Below are 22,524 nucleotides of genomic sequence, written 5' to 3'. Positions count from 1 at the left end.
AATATTTAAAAACTACTTATTTTAGAACCAACGATAACTATTAGCCATTTTGTTTTTTGATTTTTTTATTTCTTAAAATTAAACTTATAAATCATATTATATTTCAACTATCTCTTTGATCAGTAATCTACTTTTTGAAAATGTCATCAAAACAAAAAAAGAAATATCAATTTTTAAGTACTGATTTTTGAAATTTGGCTACAAATCCATGTGTTGTTGACATAATTTTTAAAAACCGAAAACGAAATGTATCAAAGGAGGGGTTGGGATTTCAAAAACATTTTAGAAAGAATATAAATCTCTCCTTTTTTTTTCTTTTTTCGATGAATTATTTTAAAATTTTTTATCTTATAATGAGAATAATTTGAAATGAAGTAAATTAAATTTTGTTGTTTAGATGTTGAAAGGAGAAGGCCGGAAAGGAGAAGAAAATATAAATTTTACTGATTTAGGCTTTTAAACTAAATTTATTAATGAGTTATATAGATAATTTATTTTGAAATTCTATAAAATCCTACGAGACCCATCCATCTTTGATTCGAAATTTTTTATATGCGGTAAGATTTCAATTCATTAAAAATCACGAGGTACCAGAGAATGAAATTCATTGAAATAAGTACCAATCAGAGCATACCAAGAAATAAAAATGAAAGGTATATGAAAGTGAAAGAAGCTAAATTGTAGGGTTCATGAATGAATGAATAAAAGAGAGAGAGAGAGAGAGAGAGAGAGAGAGAAAGAGGTAGCAGAGCAGGTCGTGGGGCAGTTCATGATTCCGTTTCAGATTTGATGGTATAGTTCAACCAAAAAGCTCCAACGTACGAATCATTTTCGCGCAACAGTCGCCGATTCCCCGCCCAGTCCGCCGCATCGTGCGCCGACGATTCCGCTTTTGAGCTTCTCAGATGAGCGCCGTGTCGCCATTTCTCAACGCTCAATCTGCAGACATGGACAGGCCCCGCATTTTCCTTTGCCCTAATCACACCGATGAAGAACCTACAAAACAAAAATTCATGTTCCAAACACACGCACCACTACGGGAGAATTGTTTCCAAGATTGAACCTCTGCAACTTAGGTTATGAATCTTTTCATTTCGTGAACTTATATGCGATGATGTTCATGTTCTTCCAAGTCGCATTTATTTGTATACAATTCTTTCGCTATTGAGGATTTAAAGGCAAATTCCTTTTTTTTTTTTTGTCATTTTGATTAGAGGAAATGTTGAGGAAAAAAGGTAAACAAGAGGGTTATTCAGTTAATACATTGGATCAAGAGATTTTTACAACTGAATTAAGCTTCATTGATCGGTTTGTATAAAATAATTATTTAACCAAATTTCTTTGTAAATCTATTCCAAAATCGTTTCCTCTTATTTTCTATTAAATTATTTGAAGAATGATTTTGAGAATTTCTCGACGTTCTTTCCTCAAAAGCTACATGCTAATATATCAACCAAAGTTGATGTACAAGTAGCAATTTTTAAGTTTAGATACTATTTTAGTTCTTATACATTAAAAACGTTCATTTTGGTCCAATTTTATTCATTTCAATTATTCTACTTTCAAAACTTTCATTTTGATATTTGTACTTCTAAAAATGGATCAATATGGTCCCTATTTATAAAATTTTAACAAAAATATTAGATAAAATGTATAAATCATTTAACACAAATTTATTATTACAATTCAAGAAATTTAATAAGTGGAATGTCCGTGCTATAATTATGATCGAAAGAAAAGAAATTAGATAAAAAATGAGTCAAAAGTACATGGACTAAAAAAACAAAAGTTGGAAGAATAGTTGTATAGAACCCTGAATGAACCAAAGTCGAAAATATTATGACCAAAATAGTATTTAAACCTAAATTTAAAATGGATGAAAATGAGAATTTTAATGATAGAAAAAGACTAACAACTCATGGTTAAAATAAATAAATAACTTATTAAACTATGAGGAAGATATGGCCTCTATAGTACTATATTACATGAAGAAAACTTCGGAATAATGAAAAAGCTAAGATATTGAACAAGTGATCAAGCCTATCTCTACTGAACTCAAAAAGGATGGGGAAGTCTTCCCGTTATAAATATAAATTAAATGGCTTTTCTTTTCTTTTCTTTTTTTCCTCTTCTTCTATTATCTTTCTTAGTTAATCAAATGTGTTACCTTAGTTTCCAAAGCCGAAGGGCGATTTACTCCGGCTGCCACCTTCTCCATACTGTTCGTTCCATTTTCTTAACTCGTTCATGCTCGCCGCGTCGAAGGCAACTGATGGTCCGACCTGTTTGCATCGAAACGGATTTTCAGTGAGTTGATTGCAGGAAGAATCAAAAGACTTGTTTGTCTTAATTAGTTTTTGGAAGGCAACAACATAGAGAAACATCACTAGGAAAATATTTTCTTAATTTCGATCCCTTTTACAGAGATTTCCGAAAGATGGTATCGTATCTGGCAGAGATGAGCAATATATCTCCATCGGTTCAACTTGGATAGATGTTTTTATGGATAGACGTTTTATATATTGGTAAGTCGGTTCAATTTCGATGTTTTTTAGAGGGGAGGGGGAAGAATGAGCCAAGCTAAACCGACTTAATTACACTCCTACTACTTCATGTCCTCGAATTTCATTACTCAAATCAACTACATAGTTTTTTCAACAGAAAAAAAAAATCCGTTATCATTAAGAGAACAAAATTAGGTACAAATGGGGAGATGCATACACCAGAGCATGTTTCCATTTTCGAATCTAACTTCTTAAAGTTCATAAAACGCTTGAAATTTCTCTTGGTCAAATCAAAAAATTGCAGAAAAAGTTTGAAATGTTAAATATGAGGCCATACCTTAGCCTTTGACTGAATAAAGTCATCCAAATTAAGCGGCCTCAAGGTCGTAGCACCGTCATTTCGACCTCCCTGGGTAAAATAGTATACACGAGTATTTAAAATTATATCTGAACGATAAAAATGAGACATCGAAACGAACACCAACATGCCAACAGAGCAAATAGCAAAACAAAATATGTGTGTGTTGAAGACCCCTAGTCAGGTAAACACCAAGAAGCATAGGATTTACCTGATTTTCTTCTTCTAAAAGTTCTTGGACAGGTCTATACGCTGCAGCAACACAGAGGTTCTACAAATCCAAAGAATAATATTTGGTAATCTCGATAAACAATTCGGTTTCCTTTTAAATGCTATGCCATTGGTGTTAGTGTTACCTTTAAATCGCTGCCAGAGTACCCCTCAGTTGCATTTGCAAGTTCATCAAACTGGAAATCAGGTACTACATTTTCATGTGCAAGAAATATTTTAAGAATCTTCATTCGGTTTGCAGCATCCGGAAGGTCTACGTATATCCTGATGAATTACAATAAAATAAAGTTAGGTATTAATTCAACACATCGGTTCGGGTGCATTTGTTACTAACTTTTTGTCAACATCAAAGCATACCTTCTGGGTAGTCTTCGAATGACGGCATCATCTAGGTCAAATGGCCGATTCGTTGCACCAAGGATAAGAATCCGTTGGCTGTCCTTTGTCCGCAACCCGTCCCATGCTGCCATAAACTCATTTCTCATTCTTCTTGTAGCTTCATGCTCAAGAGCACCGCCACGAGCACCGAGTAAACTGTCAACCTAAAGTAATGAAGAAAGGGTGTACATTTGACATGTTTGTAAATGATATATAAATTTTGATTTCCGAAAATGTAACTTCCCAAATAAAGTAACATCTCTATATTGATACAACTCACCTCATCAACAAAAATGATCACAGGAGCTAGTTTACTGGCAAAGGAGAAAAGGGCCTTTGTAAGCTTTTCAGCGTCACCAAACCACTGTTTGCAGAAGAAGAAAAATGCCATAATCGTATTCAGAGAACATAGCACAACTGAGGACAGCCTCCTCCAAAAGGATGAATGAACAGTCATGTAATCTCATAGCGAAAGCTTCACGTTATTGACTTTTTTTTTACCCCAAATCGGTGCTTCGCTACCCTATGCTAGGTGGCACCTGCACCCGCCCTAAGGCCTAGACTTGAGAGACATCAAGGATTTTCTTATTAAGCTCGTATGAAGATTCAAACATGTGACCTCTAGGCAGGTGTTAATCATAGACCACGTGCCCTTGCCAACAGGGCCAAGTTATTGACTTATTGTGAACATATTTGTGTAATATTCAAACTGGCCATTCTCAGACAGAGCCACCTTAAATTCAATCAAATATCTATAATATCCTAGACATACCTTAGATGTAAGTGACGATCCGGTTATACTGATGAAGTTTGCTCCTGCTTCGGTAGCAAGTGCCTTGGCTAGAAGAGTTTTCCCAGTCCCAGGAGGCCCAAAAAGTAATATTCCTCTACAAGGCTGACGAATTTTAGAAAAAGTTAAGAGGTTGGCACGCAGAAGTGATGATTACTGTTTCAAAATGTATCAAACAGAGATAGAAGAGAAAACTGCATACCCGCAACAAATTCCCGTGAGAGAATAGCTCGGGCCTTCGCATTGGAAGAATTACAAGTTCATTCAGTGCCTTCTTCACATCTTCAAGAGCACCTATATCATCAAACTTCACACCAATCTCACCAGAAGGCACCACAGCCGAAACGAAGTTGGTCTCATACTCATCCTTTGCAAGGTTCTGTCTCGTATAAATTTAAGATGTGAAAAAAAATGTATAAAGCTTTTGGTTTCAGCGATCAGCTTTCAAAATACTTGGCATATAAAAGGAACACACCTTCAGACTTTGAGAGGGCTTCCGCGAAGTTGTTTCTTGATCTTTCAATCTCGCAAGTGCAATCTCCAGGCTTTACAAAAGAAACAATAATAATCAGACCATAGGTTCACTAGTCTGTCAAAGTCTTAATCTGGATGTTAAGGAGTAGTATTTTAAAAATAAAAATCAAAACCTTTCTCGTGGCAGATGTAATCGATCCCCTTTTACGCTCGGAAGCAGGCAAGACGATAAGTAATGATTCTTAGCCCAACCAACAACCTTTTCAGCATCTGCTATGATCAAAATGTCAGAGCTTGATCTCAAGTCATTAAGATATATAGAAAAACAAGAAATAGACATTTACAAAACAACAATTAACTCGCATCATACCAATACATCCTAATGTGTACAAATGCTTCTAGTTCTATGTATAAACACTTGAAGTTCTCAATGTGAAGTAAAAATTGAGAGAAATAAATTATACTTCTATGTAACAATTTCAAAACCTTCTAATAACAACCTAAAATTTGAAACCGATGAAGAGACAACCATTCGTAGAATTTTATGGGAAGTTTAAAGGGATGAAGGTAAACTCATGCCGTATTTCTATACCATGACTCGAACATCAGAGGACATGAGTTAAGTGAACTCTTAAAAGCATAGTGCTATATCTTACTCTTCTTGGTCAATATTACTCCATCAGTAATCACATGCAACAGATCCATGCATGACAGTTCATTTTCCTCGAGAACCTGCAACATGGTTTTATTCGTAAGTCGAATTAGCCAATAAGATGAGAGAAACTTAGGTATACCCCGCATATCAAATGCAAGTCAAAGATTTTCACACAACCACACCTTGTGTAATTCATTCAAATTACTCCTAGAAATCACAATTCTTCTGTCCTCCTCGAGTTGTTTATTGAATGTTCGGAGGACTTCTTCTTCCTGTAGAAGGATAGAAATGGAAGTTACAAGAAAGCCACCGAAAAATTAAAGATAAAGATCAATAAGAACTTGAATCCTCAATCTTTACAACAACTTCCAGGAATTCTGCCAGTTAAATTATTTGAGTCAGAAAAACTTTTTCTAATCTTTAAAAACATCTTGCAGACAAGCACTAATGTCACGTTGCATAAATGTGACAGGTCGAGCAGATCCTAAATTAACATAATAGATAGTTAATAGTTCACTTTTAACTTTTAAGAAAATGATTAACCTAAGTATCGAGGGAAAGAGGATATAAAAACTATTCTTATTTATTTTAAGAAGACGACAACATTGAAGAATAAGACTGATATTTCATTTCAGTTACCTTGGGAGGATGTAGACACAAAACATTAGTGAAAAGCTTATATATTTCGCTATCATTAGATCTCTTCGTTCCCTTAAGCCCCTCTGCAAGACGCTTCAATGATAGAGGCTGAAAATAAAGTATATAGCACTAAATTAGCATAATTTAAAAAATAATCGTGACATTTGGAAAAACCAAAAAAATTGAAATAGCAACAAGTATGAAGAACCTTACCAACTTGGCAATGCGTCCAACGTTTGGAAGTATCATAGTCTAGGGAAAAAAGAAATTTTGGTAAGTGTTGCTTTCAGAAGAAGAGAGTCTAGTGACTAAGTATTTTCACGAAAAACCAAGAGCTTACGAATTTTTCTCTCTCCCTTGAGCCAGATTCAACTTTATTCTGCCCACAAATCAAAACCACAGGGCCGGTTATTTTGTCAAAGATTTCCTCCATCTTCTGAATAAATTCCCTGCGGTTGGCCTTCGGAACTGCCCGAGATAACCATAGAGTAGAGTCTGGAAAATAGACAATAATAGGTTGCATTGAATCAACAACCTGCCAAAAACGAGCAACTATCAAATGACAAGTAAATGCCACGATAAGGCATATAAATAAATAGATCATTTTTCTCATTAGTTGGTGTATCCAAAAGACTATGAGGAACATTTCCTCACTCAGTAGAAGGGAATAGGAAATTATGGGATTCTATTCAGTACAAAGATTCTTATGGAGCTTCTCTGTCTCTTGTTTAATGTACAATTTTGATGCCAAAATGAAGATTCTTTGGTCCTTCCTTGTGTTGATGCCTTATCGGCCAATGCACTTTAACAACTACTAATGAAATGTGTCTCGCTTCCTATAAATGATATTAAGAAAAAAGATCCATGCCAACAAGAAATTTAGAACTTATCCAAGATTTGTACCTCAGATAGAACCTCCATTGCAACAACACAATCTTCGGACTGAGTATCAAGATCATGCTCAATGTCCTTAGCTGTGAGAGAAAAAATATAATCATTTTCTTTAGCGTCCAAAGAATCTGAGGTCTGAAACAGTGCAATTAAATCGTTGTTAAAAGACCGTTTTATCTACAAAAAGTGAAATTACCATGTATCCAATAAACTGGAGGTTTTGGAGGTGACTCTGAGGATTTCTCTTCATTGTCTCCATCTTGTTTTACATCATTGACATCCAAAATTACGGCAACTCGATCTCCATCGACCTCATAGACTTCCCCACGTTGACCATTTGATAAAGGCCTACAAGTACATGGAAAACCATGCTTTAAAACCACACCACATATCAATTTCATCAATACACTTTAATATTGTTTTTCCTTTTAATCGGGATCATAGATTAGTTGAATGTGAAAGAGAGCAGTTTTGTTCCATGGTTTTCCTTTTATTGGCACAAGGTCAAATTAACAAATAAGCATGGCTTTTGTTTCTACAGGTCTGCCTCACCTTGTTGCTAGGAGATTTTGACATGCAACGCAATCAAACAAGGTGGAGGCCAAAAAAACATGACCATTTTCCATGAGCAACATAACATTCTATTATTTAACAAACTAATAGGTCACTTAATACTGTGAAAACTTATTTTAATATGAAAAAGGATAATAATGAAAATAAGTATACGGACATAATATTTCCCATCAGAAAAGTAAGATAACGACAAAGAACAAACCGCAAGAAAGGACAGCATATAACTCTCAGAAAGTAACTGCGCAACAAAATCAGAAAAGTATGTACAACACAAGACCACAATTGCAAATAATCCAAATTATCTACAAAGACATTACAGAAGGGGAAAGATTACCAAAACCATTAGTCTGAACATTCCAGAGGGGCTATAAAATAAACAAAATCCCGAACTTCCACAAAATACCTACCAACTTCTTAAAATTCTTCTACTTCCTCAGGCCAATGTTCCTAAATGGTAACCACAAGGCATTTTGTCTATGAGAACCTCCCCTCGTCCTTCAACGAACAACCATAAGGCATTTAAAGAAAAAGATAGTCAATATGCTTTGGGTAAGCCACCCGATAGTTCGAAGAGATGCGAGAAATGGGACCAAAACTTGACCCAAAAAGAGCATGTAAGGAACAATCAGCAGGTAAAGAAAGGTTTACATTTCGAATATTTTCGCCCGTATTCATCTACAAAGAATCAAAGACCAAATAATACTTTGATTCTCTATGGAAACTTAACCTTCCAAAGGAATCTGCTCAAAACCATAGGCAAAATTTCTTCCTTAGCAGAAAGATATATAAGGAAGAATTATCAGTAGAACCAACACCCAACCTATTAAGATTCTACCATCTCATGTCATTAGAGGACCTTGGCCTAACTATTCCTCTAAAAAAGGTCCATGGAATAAACCTACCCTTAGTGCCAAGCGAAGCAAAATTAAGATCTCATTAGGTACCTTACCATCCAAATTCTCATGAAAGAGAAAGCAGAATGCACATGAAGTGAAGAGAGTAGAAAAATAAAAGAATGTTTTAACAATAGAGTAACATAGTTGGAATTCAATCGACACCCTCCTGCCCACATATCTTTGAAATGAGAAGTCTCCAAGTTGGAATGAAACAAGAAATAACTTCCCTGCCAATCAATAATCATTGAGGTGTCTCCTGACTACGAACTCGCACAACCAAACTTCTAGCTCCTTGTAACTGGAGATTCTCTCATAAATTTTTTTTTTTTTTTATAACCCAAAACCGAAGCTATTTAGCATTTTACCACTATAACCGGGGACACCCTGTCCCCAAACTCGAACCCAAGAAACATCAAGAATTTTTGGTATTAACTCACCCGAAGGTTTGAACACAAGACTTCATGGTAGGTGACACTACAAGACCACATGTCCTTGCCAACTGGGCCATCCTTGAGGGCTAGAGATTCTCTCATAACTGAAAGAAACAATAGCATTTTTAGCCTAGTCCCTAGATAGAGGGTATATATACATGCCTATATATTGGTTCGTGCCAAAGTATATCTGAAAACTACATTTTTTTAAAAGACCAAAGAGTGTGGTGTCCAAACCCAACTTAATCACATCTCGGTCAATTCTAAAGAACACTTGTTTGGCCCTAGAGGCGACTAATATGTGGTATCAAGAAACACATTCAATGTATATCCTAGAAAAATTTTACGACCAAAGATTGAACCCATGGCCTCAAAAGCTTCTAGAACTGCAATTGCCTCTTGGCATTGAACCAACCCATAGTAGTTACAATAACTCCTCTTTAAAAAAAGCCTTTTATACAAAATAATAATAATAATAATAATAATAATAATAATAATAATAATAATATTATTATTATTATTATTATTATTATTATTATTATGCAATTTTTGGTGAATGAATTCAATGAATGAAAATTAATAGTGACAATCTTGGAAAACCCCAATTGTTTAAATACACATTGCACACCTCTAAATAAATAGCCAGTTAGTTATAAAAATAAATCACTACTTCCCGAAAATGCACTTTTTTGTAAAATTTCTGTTTATATAACATTCCTATAAAGCTCTACATCATATAATAAATGAAAATTTATTAAAATGAGAAAAAAGTAACTGGAAACAAAATCTAAGAATAATACTGAATGCCTCTTCTGAGCTAGCCAAAAGGGTGTACAATTATCTAGAGAAAATAAAAGCTAAAAGTAATCTATATATATCCTCTAACTCTATAAAGAGAGGGAAGGAGGGGAATCATTGGTCCGTTCTAACAGGACGTAGCTGTACAACAATGGGTAAAAATTCTATCCAGGTAAAATTGTGGATTTAGTGAACCTATTAAGACCATCATGAAAGATGCATAAAATAGAGATTATAAAAAATAAAAAAAATAAAAAAAGAAGAGAGGAAGCTTCAGAATTCTATACATACGGTGACTTACCAACCCACCTGCCACGAATAATGGTATAAGCATTTTTTGGACCTTCAGATGTTGATATCTTCCCCAATGTGATCCTGTGATGCATTTTATTTCTCAAAATCAGGTTCAAGTTCACATAGGGGAGGAGATCAGCAACAGGGCTTCAGAAGCTAGACCAATTTCATTGAACTCCCAATAGAATGCTTTTAAGTTATTAGGATCATCAAGATCCAACCAACAAGCATTCCAGAAATCTGGCTATCTATATCTAGAAGCTAGCTATTTACCTTAGCCCCAATAATGCCAACCACATAGATTTAAAAACCAAATGCCAGCAATGAAATGACAAAAATAAACATTAATTTCAGATAAGAGCCACAAGAAATTCCTACAGACAAACACTTTGGTATAAAAAATAAGAAACTAAGCACATGAACAGTGAACACGAACCTGAATACTGATGGTATGATCAATAAAGTATAAACATCTATTTGCATATTCAGTAAAATAAGCTAGTCTTAAAATTAAATATCTAAAATGTAAAGATCACTAAAAGATGAAATATAATTTTCTAACTGGGGCGATTATAGCAGGTATCTTCAAATGGTTAAAATCTAAAGAGGAGGGTAAATAACAAAAATCATTGATGGGAGCCATCCAAACTTCACTCTGCTCTCTACTTGTGCCAAAAAAAAACCCTCCTATATCTCTCTTCTATATCTCCAAAAGCCGTACATACTTGGCTCGTCTTGGGAATAAGAAAAAATGATATCTTTCATATAAAAGTAATAAAAATGGGGAAGAAAACAAGTTAGAAGGTCACCTCTTATCAGATTCAACATGTACAGAAGCCCCAACATACTTCACTCGATCGCCTACAGCAGAATATAAAAAGTTAAGAAAATAGAAAGAAAAAAAAAAGATAAATATATAAACTGAAAATACATTAGCAAAACAAATATTAGATCCAACTCCTAAAAGATCTGAATGCAATGTTTTCAAAGCACTTCAAGATCATGTTTTCAAAGCAAGAATTCATTGTTTATTTTATTAAACTTCCTAGCACAGCACCCAAGTAAATCTTCAAGAAATATTGACCCTATAAAAGACTCTCATGATTTCATCACAACAGAGAACTTTATGATCTCATGAAGAAAAATGCAAACTCTGCACGCATAAAAACGTACATACATACATGTGCACATGTATATATATAGAAGAATACTGTGCAGAGTCTTACACAATTAAAGGAAAATATGATACAAATATAAAATGTATCGACAGATGTTAGGTAACAGATTCTGGAACTGAAAGAATCTACAGCTTCAATGTCTTACCTTTCCTTAGTGGTCTTTGTGATTTTCCAGAAGTTTCACTAGGTTCAGAATTTGATGGCTCAGGAGAAACATCGGATTCTCCATTGACCCTCTGCCACGAATGTAAACAATAATTAGAAAACCGGTAAAAGATGAATTTTCTTCTACACAGTGAGCTTTGTTCCGATAAAATCCACATTTTTCTCTCTTTTTTTTTTATCAGAGTGGGGTGCACAGGCATACTTTCTCAAACTCTTCGACGTTGTATGGAATAAGCTTTTTGAGAGCTGCTTCAGCAGTTGCCTCGACATCAACTTCATCACTCTCGCTACAATCTGATTTTGACTCCCCACTGCTTGTCCACTCCTCGTTGGCTGCACTATTCTCATTCTCATCCTCTGAGTCTGAAGCACAATCCTCACCGGATTCTGCATTCTCATCATCTGACTCGCACTCTGAGGAGCATTCATCACCAAAGTCCTGCATCAGAAGTTCAATGACATAATTGCTAAAATTTTTAGATTTATGATTTACTAGATAACTTTTCATGACTGATTCAAATTGTCCAATTTGTTTCCCCTCTTACATAAGGAGCGAGAACACTGCTGTCCAGCACCAGTAAAGGAACTCTTAGATCTCGGGCAAGTGCTCTAACTAACCTCTCACGATAGAGCTCAGTGCCTGCAGGAGAAATCAATGTATGGACAATCAGAGTTAATAATGTTCATGATATAATATTTTCAAATTTCGTAATTGCTTAAATGAAATAGATTTTTCCTACCTGGAATGCTCTGAAGTAGTATTCTGCCACTTGAGGATGTCAAACGAGCACCATACGAAGAAGTGAATTTTTTGTGCTTCAAATGAGAAGCAGCACATTCCACCAATAGATTTTTTGAGTGGTGACTACAAGACCCAGAAAAATTTGTGGACCATAATCATTAATCTAATCTAATAGCATACTTGTCAAAGGAACAACAAGAAAGTTAAAGCAGGGAGAATTACTTTAAATAATATGGAAAGTTATTCCACGAAACAGTGATTTTTTCCCAAGGAACAATCCTTCGCAAGAACTCGTTTTTAAATCTTTCACGTCTAGTGATGAACGGAGATTCTCGCCTTTTGCTCTCCATTGAAAGCTTTTCACTTTTAAGCCATTCCTTTTGATCTTGCACTCCAAGCTCAGCATGAAGATCACAATGTTTTGCATCTTCCCTAACTAATTCTTGCCTAGCCTTTCCCTTGTCAAAATCGGCTGCATCTTTTACAGGTATTTGCTTACCCTCACTAGCATTCCTTCCATCACCTTCTGAACTATACCGACGTAACTGAACAATTTTATAAAATGAATTCGAAGCCCCATCCAAGCTAGCGTGGCAATTAAAATAGTCGCCTCGTGCCCCCAAGGAAGCTAGTAGATGTCTTGAGATAGAATTGTCATCTATAAACCTACTCCGGGAAAAACTTTTACAATTCAAATATTGATAATTACCACTATCCGGCCTGCTCAAATATTTGGATGGCCCAAATACTAAATCCCATCTCTGATTCCTACACTTTATTCTCCTCGCGTACATTGCAACTTTACTTCAACTTCTACCACTCTGCAGATAATGAAAAATACGATCCACCATCCATGTAAGTTCAAAGTCAGGAAAGAACGGTGATTGTTCAGAATCTCAATGACAACAATATATATATAAACTTAAAACAACTCTTTCCAAACTCATGATTTAAATCTGCAAATTGAGAGGGAAACGGAAAACACGAGAAGGTAAGCACAGCAAAGTAAAAAAAAAAAAAAAAAAAAAAAAAAAACCCAAATACAAACGGATGCTTAACACTTAAACTTCACAAAAATATAAAACAGAAAACTGTTAAAAACAGAATGATACATAAACGAACTAGCTTCTGCAACCTATTCCAAAAACTTCAAAGTTCCATGAATGGGGGCGAAAAAACGCTACCTGACATTCAAAGAGAATCAATCTTTTTCTTCCCCAAAGACTCTGCCCAGAAAAAATCTCGAAGTTACAATACTTATAAACGGAACAATTGGAGGGAGAAGAAGAAGAATTGAACATAGACGGCCCGGGGCAGCCCTAGATTATCTCGTGGCCATGGCTGAGAGAATGGTGGGATGGTGAGAGAGGAAGGGAGCGGAGGCGCGAGAAAAGCGAGAAATCCCGAGATAAACGAAGCCCCAGGAGAAGCAGAAGGATTTTTTTTTTCTTCTTCTTCTTCTTTTTTTCTCTCTGTGAAGACGAAGGCGCCAACGGGACTTGGCCCAAACTCTGGTTTTGCGGAGTTGCGTTTTCGTGTACTTTCGTGTTTGGTTTTGTTTGCTTAGGTTTTGAGTTCTGCGGAATGGATTCTGTCGGCCCAAATTTTAGCCCAAATAAGGCCCAATATTTTGCAACTTATTTCCTTTCAGAAATTTCTGTGCTCTTTAGCTTTAAAAAATAATAATTCCAATTTAGTTTGTTATTTGGTCTTTATACTTTCAGGTTGAAGTTTAAAATTTTTGTTTTTAACTTTTAATTTTGTCTCTAATTAGTAATTCTCATTATTGTTACGTGTGAAAAATGAGCGTAGACGTGGGTGAATCATACAGCCTCACGTGGTAGGGGGACCAACCCCAATGCAATAGGATAACCAACGGAGGGGACAATGCACCCTTGACAGGGAACATAACGACGAGCCTGCAGCGTCCTGATAGCAGCAAAGTCGACAGTGAGCGACATGCCTGTAAATAGCAAGTGTAAAATCCCACATGGAATGTCCCCCAACGACCTGCCAGAGGACGTACATAAGAGGAACCTATACCGAGCGATCTATTCAAATGGAACTACCGCCTATTTAAGGGGAAGAATACTCCATCCACAAGGTAAGTGTGATTCAATGTACAAACTATACTATTCTCTCCATATTTTCCTCTCGCATTCTCTAACTTGAGCATCGAAGGATATTTGGTAAAGCACCTCACCCGTGTCAAGGTCTACTCCTACAGGATAACCCCGTCCGATAATACGTAGGACATGTCAGCAAATCAGATGTCGGCATCAACAATTATCCTTTTAATTTTATGTTTATGTCACGTGTTTATTGTATTATGTAATAGTTACATGATGAGACTACTTTATATTAGGTTTAGATGTTTGATGAGCAAATATTAAACTGACTTGGTTAATGATAGATACCTAATAGATATAAAATTGAAACATTTGGAAAAAAAAACATTTTAACATATAAAAGGCTAAATATTATGAAACCTAAAAATTCAATGGTACGTTAGAAGCTTTTTAAATTAAAAATTTTTAATTAAGCAGGTACAGACCAAACTTATAATTTAACATTTACAGACCAAGCTTATAATTTAACATTTATATTTTAGCTCATGTTTCAATTATCAGAATGGATTCGATCCAATTGCATTCAATTAGTTTTGTGCTTGTAGTGATGGGATGACGAAGAATATATTATTTTAATCATAGTGACATTTTCTACAGTAAAATATGTTGTCGGTATGAATCTCTCATGGACCATTTTTAGGAGAGAATATATATTTTTTAATTTCTAACCAAGTAAATAGCTATCGAATTTTGAATGTAGTCAGTAGGAAGATTTATGCTAACCAGTAAGTAGTAAAGTTGGTCTCTAAAAAGTTTAATATCAAACATTTATACTTAAATATGACATGTCAGGTTAGAATGAATGACACAATAACTTTTATTAACGTGTAATGTTTTTTCAATCAACTCGAATACTGAATATATCATAAACTAAAAATTCAAATCCACACATTTCCCCGAACTAAAAGTAAATAATAAATAATAACATTTATTTTAAAACTCAAATCAGTCCCAAGTTTATACTTTATAGCCAGGAAAATTACTAAAATCATCAAACTATGAGGACGGTTACGATCAAACTTTTGAAGTTTTTAATTTATCGGTCGCCCTCTATATTTACAAAAAGTATACAATTAAACCCTACAATGATATTATATATGCATAAACTTGGATAGATTATAATTTAACTCGTGGCAGTTCGTGCATTTTACAATTTGTAAGTTTCAGTTTTACAAGTTAAAGAAGGGATTGATAAAATTAAAATCTTGATTTATATAATTGTCAACCGTTTAAATTGTGATCCTTGTATTTACGGTTTTTGTTCATTTTATTATATGTACTATATATTAGAATGTTCATTTTGGTTATTTCTATATTTTCAACCTTGGTTCGTTTTAGTCAATTTCAACACTATTTTAAAGTATATAAACCAAAACAACAATTTAAAAATACAAGAGGTAAAATAATTAAAATTTAAAGTACAAGATCAAAATAAACATTTTGAAAATATTTGAATCAAAATAACATTTCAACCAAACTGTCTCCTACCATCAATCATATTTTGAAAGATCTACTGTGTCCTAGAGTTTCAATTCTAAACCAAATATAACTAAAAATATATGACAACCTGTTTACAAAATCTAGTAACCAATTTTTTTAAAAAATATGATTTGACAAATTAAACTAAAACATTTAAAATTTAAAGTAGGTGTCAAGATTTAGTTTAAATTTTAGTGGTTTAATTTGTTAAATCCTATTTTTAAAAATTGGTTTGTAGATTCTGTTAGATATATATTTTTTTTTTTTTGAGAAATGATTCTGTTAGATTGTTTTAAAACAGGCTGTTATATTTTTCTCAGTTATATTTGGTTCAAAGTTTGTTTCTTCTTCCCTTTATTTTTTTTTTGGTTTTAATTTGGTTTTTTTTCTCAGATATTCTTTCAAGTATGTTTTATTTTAGGTCTCTCTTCAATCAATAGCAGACCTCGTCTCTTACGCCACTGTATCGAGGTTGTCTTTTGGAGATGAGATTTTAATGAATTATTTCTAGAATAAATTTTAAGAGTTATATTGTTTTGAAAATAAGTTTACTAATTAACACTATTAAAAAAAGATCCCAATAAATAAATAACGCTAAAGAAATAAATTTATTTGCACAAACGATGCCTTTTTCCTAAAAAAAAAAAAGAGCAACAAGATTCCAGTCTGATCGTTACCAAGCATTAGCTGAACACAATCAGCACACAAAGCACAGAGGAACAAATAGAAACCATCAACTCAAAAAAAAAGCATATCAAATGGAGACACAGAGAAACAGAGACGAACGGAGAGGGCTACTCCGGCAGCCGCCATCGCCGCCGCCGCCGCCGCTAGAACGCCGGCCGATTGCTTCTCTCTAGGGCTTCCACAGAATGGTTGTTTCAGCGATCATGGAAGTGACGATGTAAGGATCCATGTTTGAAGCTGGCCTTCGATCCTCGAAGTAACCTGCAACATTTGTTCAAAAAACAAAAAAATTTGGAACTAAATTAGACCATTGAAGAAGACGCTGAAGAATGGGTTTCACAGAAACTTGCCTTTGCCGTCCTTTTCAGTCTCCCGGCCAACACGGACTGAGGCTCCCCTGTTTGCAACTCCCTGAATATTTTTTCATCACATGTTTGAAATATAAATAGCATAAAAGTAGTTTCATTTAAATCAAATTCAATAAAGCCACACTCATGAAATATTGTGACATTTTTCAAAATTCATGTTAAAATAAAGTAAAAGTAAATTTTATTTACTTTAAATAAGAGACATGACAATTATACTTATACCTAATATAAATGAAATGTTTGTTTTGTTCCTTGTATTTTCAACTTTGATTAATTTTAGTCTATTTAGTTTCAAAATATTCATTTTAATCTCTTTCCTTTCAAAATAATCATTTTAATTCCTGTACTTTAAAAAAGTGGTCATTTCGATCCCTTAATTTTATTTTTAATATAATTTTTTTTATTTCAATTTCAACACGACATTACGATTAATATATTTCTTCAAATGTAAACATTACTTTATACTAAATAATTGTCATTATAGATAAATTTGGGTTAAAATGTTCACTTTTTGAAAGCACATGGACTAAAATAAACATTTTCACAAATAGGGACTAAAATGAGTCATAGTAAGTACAAAAACTAAAATAAATATTAGGAAAGTGTAGCACCAAAATAATATTTTAATCCATTTTTAAATTAGCAAATAAAGTTAAAGTAGATAGGATAAGTTATATTTCTTGCATATGTATGTATAAAATCAACCAACAAATATATTGATAATCTAAAAAACTATAACAAGACAGTAAATGAAAGAGTGATAAAGAAAAATGACATACCCAAGAGAAGGTGTTAATATCGGCAGTCTCATGGCGACCGGTCAACCTCCTATCGTTGCCTTCTCCATAGGCAGCAATGTGTTCTTTGTGACGCCGGCTGAGTTTATCGATGGCCTTCTTGATCACATCAATCCCACCGTCGTTTCTCATCGACTTGGTGCTGAGCCCCAACCAAAAAACCCCAAACAAATTTCAGACGCAACAAAAAAAATGACAAGTTCAAGAGATTGAGGAGAAAACAAACAGTACCTGTAGTTGGTATGAGCACCAGCGCCATTCCAATCGCCCTGGTTGATAATTAATTAAACAATGAAATAATATCAGGCGAGCAGATGATTTAATCAATGTGCTGAAGAAGTTGTGTAGTGATTAAATTAATAAACACACCTTAACTGGCTTTGGGTCGAAGGAGAGAACAACTCCTGCAATTTCGGTGATCCTCTGTTCCACCACGAACAAATTTAGTTTAAGAGAAATAAGTTGCCTGCGGATTAGATTCTAAATTCTAATATTGGTATTAGAGCAAACCTCGAGGATGTATCGAGCCATCCATAGCTGATCACCAGAAGCAATACCAACGGTGGGACCGACTTGGAATTCCCACTGTTTGGACATCAGAAAAAACATCAGAAAAAGAAAAAAAGAGAGAGAGAGAAAGAAGCTGGGTATTATCTATGGGTCTGTTTGGACATAAGATAAGATAGAGACGCACCTGACCGGGCATGACTTCACCGTTAATTCCACTGACGTTGATTCCGGCATAGAGGCAGGCCTTGTAGTGTGAGTCTACAATGTCACGACCCAAGGCCTTGTCTGCTCCTACACCACAGTAGTAGGGACCCTGCGTTGGGAAGTGCTTCAATTATAATTACACTCGAAAGCGTTTGTTTAGCAATAAATTAATAACAAAAATTTTTTGATGTTTATATTTTCCATTCTAAAGACTGCCTCTTTGAAGTGTTTTTCAAACAAGGTTAAAAGTATCCCCAATCTGGGCTAAAACTAAAAGTATCCCAAGTACTTTCTCACAAAGTAATTTTAAAGTATATTTGGTTGTCATTTTTGTAGGTGACTTGGATGTCATTGTCAGAAATTACTATTATGCTATTTTAAATGAAAATGACTTTGACAGCAACAAAGTGACTTTAATAATGCCAAAAAGTTGCTTTCAAATATGCAACTGATGCAAGAAAAAAAAAGTAGAAATTGACTTTGGCATACTCCTGATGTTTGACATTTTTCAAGAGTACTTTTCTGATACTCTAAGATTCAAATGCTTTTAACCTGCTCAATGTTTTACTTCTAAAAAGTCTCTAGCAAATCTATAAACAAAGACAACGTATTGTTCAAAACTGTATCTTTTCTTTTCCCCTCTAATTCCAGAAATTGGCTAATATTTTAAAAGTGGACTACTCTTGACAAACCAACATTGTACTTAATAATAAATAAATAGAATTGTTGTCAAATGGACTTAAAGAAGCTGTTTGAATTTTGCTTCTCCAATAATTAAATCATTCTAGGCTACGTTTGTTGTAAAAGATAATGCAGTAGAATATCTTCACAAACAGCATTTAGGGTACCTGGGGTCCCGGGAAGCCACCGACGGGCCAGCCGAGGGGCCAGCGGATATCCTTTTGGAGGAGAGTGTACTCCTGCTCAATGCCATACCTGTTCCCACCACAAAAATACGTCTTAAGAGGGGAAATCATTAATTATATAATCTATCAATATGTATATATCTATACTTATTATAGTAGTACTTCATAGAATTAGACTCATATTAATATTCTTTAAAAAGAAACTTTAACAATAGTGATAACACAAACCAAAAAGAAAAATACTATGTGCAAGTGGAACAGGTGAGATTAAGGAAAGGATGAGAGGCGTCAAAATCAAAGAGTAAAGAGACGTGAGTACTAGAAGTGGGAAGCTTGGTGCTGTATGTAATAAAATAAATTAATGGGTACGGATATGCAACTTTTTCTGACTCATGGGACCATTGTTTTTGAGTTCCTCCCACTTAATGGTTTAATAATTAATAGTTAAAACGCACAATGGGAAATTGCATACCTACTGCCATTATCAAACCAATCTTATGGAAGCAGGGAGGTCCACAGTCAAAGTTAGACGGCGTACCCATCTTAACAACCGCTCCAATGACATAATTACGCCATCTTGATAATTACCAATTTTATATTTCCACACCAACTCAACTAATGGAAAATTCACGGCTTCCAAGTTCCAACCCCATGGGGAGTGGAAATTAAAGGCCTTATTGAATTTTTTAGAGAAAAGTTACGAGACTGAAAAAAGTTCTTCTAATATTTCTTTCACCTTTTGAAATTCGTGATAGAGTGCGGTGTTAAAAGTCAACACCTGGGAAATTCCCTTCACAAACTTGTGATTTTGAAAGAGAAAATGAAGTTGGGTTTTTATTTACTAAAATTATGAATATGGGAACTTACTCACTTAATGGAATTGAGAATGAAATGAGACGCAATATAAATGGAAAAAAGAAAGTTGTAAAATCAGAATAAAACTTATAATATTGTGTACTATAATTTTTTTTTTAATTTAATAAAAAAGATGTGTATTACGATTGATTCTATTACGTACCACTCCGAGGAATGATAATTAACTTATATTAAATATGAAATTCATCCCACTAACCCAAATTTTATAAGGTAATAATGAGATTCGGAGAATCTTATACCCCTGATTCTGCGTGAAACCCACTAACCCTACGATCAACAGAATATATTTTTTCTTTTTTTATTTATATTTATTTAAAAGTAAAGTCAGTAATAACTATTAAAGTTTTTGTTTTATAGCATTTATACTATATTAATCTGATTATTAAATGTCATATTACCAGGGTTCCTCGGCGACGACGTCAGGATGGCTAAAAATCTTGGCGGCGTTGAATCTGTTGTTGTTTGGAATCGGCTCGCCAGCTGGCGTATAGGCATCACACATCACCTAACCCATTTCAAGAGAAAAGGACGACATTACCCCTCGACCGTTTTGAAAATACCAAAAATGACCGAGAATAACCGGTGAAATTACAATACCAGGATGTTGTTTCCTCTTCTAAAGGGATCCTTGAAAACCGCCTGGGGACTGTTAACAGTCAAACAAAACTCACGCCGTTAAATGTGGAAATTCAAAAGGAAGAAAAAAAAGTCAAAGATTCTACGGTGACGTGTGGAATATTCCACAAGATGATAATGGATTACTCCGATCAGGACCGTTGATCGCGATCCTGATGGATCAAGAGATGCATGATGGATACGTGGCGTATTGTGATTGGGTGAGGGCGTTGTACATACTATATGATGACTTCACTGTTGTCTCCGGGGGCTTGATTCGTACTGGAACCGTCGTAGTTCCACTTCGGGAGTTTCGCCGGGTCGGTCACCGGTCCCGGAAGAGTCTGAAATTAGTTTTTAAAAAAAAATCATTCTAAAATCCGAAGAAATTATCCATATGGATAATTTTCAAACGAGTCGATACAGCAAGAAAATCTCGCCGGAAAAGATCTCCAAAAGTACGATCGATTTCGAACTCTCAAACAAAACGTCGAAGAAAGAAAAAAGGAGAGAAACATTCGAAATCTGAGGAAATGATCCGGACTGAACTGACAATTTCTCAAACGCGTTGATGTATAAAGCAAGAAAATATCTCCGAAAAAATTGTCAAAAAGCACGATCCAATCCGAACTTTCAAAGAAAAAAAATCAAAAGAAAAATGAGAGAGAAACATTCGAAATCTGAAGAAATGATCTGCGCTGAACAAACAATTTCACAAATGAGCTGATACAGCAAAACCTCTCCGGAAGACTTTCAAAAAACCACGATCGATCCGTAACTCGCGATCAAAAAGCCGAAAGAAGAAAAAAAGAGAGCGAAACATTGGAAATCTGAAGAAATGGTCTGCACTGATAATTTTCCGAACGAGTTGGTACATCAAAAAAATCTCTCCAGAAAGACTTTCAAAAAGCACGATCGATTTCGAACACAAACAAAAAGCCGAAGAAAAACAAAACAGAAACACTCTGAAATCGAAGAAATGATCCGTACTGGCAATTTCTCAAAACGAGCTAACAAAGCAAGAAATCACTCAGGACAAACTTCCAGAAAGCACGATCGATCGATTTCGAACATTCAAACGAAAACTCGAAGAAAATGGCAAAAATAGAGAAAACACATTAATCCTCAACATGAACGACGAAAATAATCGGATTCCAATCCAAAAAAAGGCAAGAAATCAGTCCATACCCTAGCTTTGCTTCTCAAATCGAGTCCAGATCCTCCGATCCTGCACGGAGAAAAACGAAAATAAAAATCAAAACAAAAACAGAAACCCCCGCCAAGAGTCGCCGCAAGACACAGAGCGCTGAGAGTGAGAGAGAATTACCATACGTATTCGGCAATGATCTTCTCAGTGGTGTCAGAGAGGTTGAGATTGATGAGATCGGAGAGGAGAGCCATGGCAGAGGAAGAAGACTGAGAAGAAAAAAAAGTTCGATGGGTGAGAGAGAAGACTGCAGGAATGGGGGGCTTTAATAAGGGACGGCCAGCGCTTGGCTACTAACGTAGAGGCGTTGTGATTAATGACAGGGCAAAACGACGGCCAGATAATTTTTTTTAATTAAAAGAAATAAATTACTTTAATTATTGGAATTTAAAATAAAAATGGGGTCGTCGTCAGTAAGCAAAAGGAGAAAAGTTCCGAGAAATTTGGAATTGTCTCGTGATTTTAAGATTATATCGGGGAAAACTGGCAAGTGGCAATTGAATTGGTGACCACTAAACTTTTTTACATCACTTAAAATTAATTAGCCAAATACCCAAAATGCCCTCGCTACACTTTCTTCACCTTTTCCGTTTTTCTTTTGTTTTTTTTTCCCGTGAAAATACAACGTTGCTTGTTGAGGCTGACACGAGTTGGATGGGTAGTTTTTGGAACAATTTTTTTTTTTATTATAAATCTTTTGACGGGATAACGTCTAATTCTACTAAATTTGGTTATAAAAAAAATCACTTCCATTCTAAATCACTTCAAAAAAAAATCTCTCATTTTTAT

At 34.8% G+C, this 22,524-nt stretch overlaps 2 protein-coding genes across 4 annotated transcripts; both read right to left on the bottom strand.

Moving 5' to 3' along the window:
- Positions 1-588: 588 nt before the first annotated feature.
- LOC111016414 (uncharacterized) lies at positions 589-13,520 on the bottom strand. Of its 3 annotated transcripts, XM_088117549.1 has the most exons (26): positions 13,182-13,520; positions 12,220-12,818; positions 11,996-12,120; positions 11,801-11,895; positions 11,458-11,694; positions 11,236-11,326; positions 10,722-10,773; positions 9,928-9,993; positions 7,117-7,268; positions 6,933-7,003; positions 6,370-6,564; positions 6,243-6,281; positions 6,030-6,137; positions 5,573-5,662; positions 5,392-5,467; positions 4,909-5,005; positions 4,737-4,806; positions 4,464-4,640; positions 4,244-4,366; positions 3,752-3,835; positions 3,451-3,635; positions 3,219-3,357; positions 3,074-3,133; positions 2,842-2,913; positions 2,168-2,282; positions 589-996 (listed from the first exon to the last, which is right to left on the bottom strand). In XM_088117549.1, exons 2-25 carry the CDS (start codon positions 12,789-12,791, stop codon positions 2,169-2,171), a joined length of 3,090 nt encoding a protein of 1,029 aa, XP_087973675.1. In that variant the 5' UTR covers positions 12,792-12,818; positions 13,182-13,520; the 3' UTR covers positions 589-996; position 2,168. The 3 variants fall into 3 exon arrangements, with proteins under 3 accessions (XP_087973675.1, XP_087973674.1, XP_087973676.1); XM_088117548.1 differs by having other exon boundaries at positions 589-2,282; XM_088117550.1 differs by lacking the exon at positions 9,928-9,993 and having other exon boundaries at positions 589-2,282.
- Positions 13,521-16,194: 2,674 nt separating this feature from the next.
- Positions 16,195-22,016, bottom strand: LOC111020163 (glutamine synthetase nodule isozyme). Its single transcript, XM_022296738.2, has 13 exons — positions 21,856-22,016; positions 21,717-21,756; positions 20,769-20,872; positions 20,511-20,559; positions 20,312-20,418; positions 19,020-19,107; positions 18,152-18,280; positions 17,968-18,042; positions 17,827-17,880; positions 17,689-17,726; positions 17,440-17,599; positions 16,643-16,703; positions 16,195-16,553 (listed from the first exon to the last, which is right to left on the bottom strand). Exons 1-13 carry the CDS (start codon positions 21,927-21,929, stop codon positions 16,462-16,464), a joined length of 1,071 nt encoding a protein of 356 aa, XP_022152430.1. The 5' UTR covers positions 21,930-22,016; the 3' UTR covers positions 16,195-16,461.
- Positions 22,017-22,524: the final 508 nt, after the last annotated feature.

This window comes from Momordica charantia (assembly GCF_013281855.1).
Source record: "Momordica charantia cultivar OHB3-1 chromosome 9 unlocalized genomic scaffold, Mcharantia_2.0 BLBB01000009.1, whole genome shotgun sequence".
NCBI classification, from domain to species: Eukaryota; Viridiplantae; Streptophyta; class Magnoliopsida; order Cucurbitales; family Cucurbitaceae; genus Momordica; species Momordica charantia.
This window is presented reverse-complemented; position numbering and strand designations above follow the sequence as displayed.

Excerpts from the sequence above, each read along its gene's own strand:
- LOC111016414 (XM_088117548.1), bottom strand. The coding sequence starts at position 12,791 with ATGTACGCGAGGAGAATAAAGTGTAGGAATCAGAGATGGGATTTAGTA. Across the intron at positions 11,695-11,800 it reads GCAGTGTTCTCGCTCCTTAT|GACTTTGGTGATGAATGCTC; the intron begins GTAAGAGGGGAA and ends CTTCTGATGCAG. Across the intron at positions 6,282-6,369 it reads CAAGGGAGAGAGAAAAATTC|ACTATGATACTTCCAAACGT; the intron begins GTAAGCTCTTGG and ends TTTTTTCCCTAG.
- LOC111020163 (XM_022296738.2), bottom strand. The coding sequence starts at position 21,929 with ATGGCTCTCCTCTCCGATCTCATCAATCTCAACCTCTCTGACACCACT. Across the intron at positions 20,873-21,716 it reads ATTTGAGAAGCAAAGCTAGG|ACTCTTCCGGGACCGGTGAC; the intron begins GTATGGACTGAT and ends AACTAATTTCAG. Across the intron at positions 17,600-17,688 it reads GGTGCTCATACCAACTACAG|CACCAAGTCGATGAGAAACG; the intron begins GTACTGTTTGTT and ends GTTGGGGCTCAG.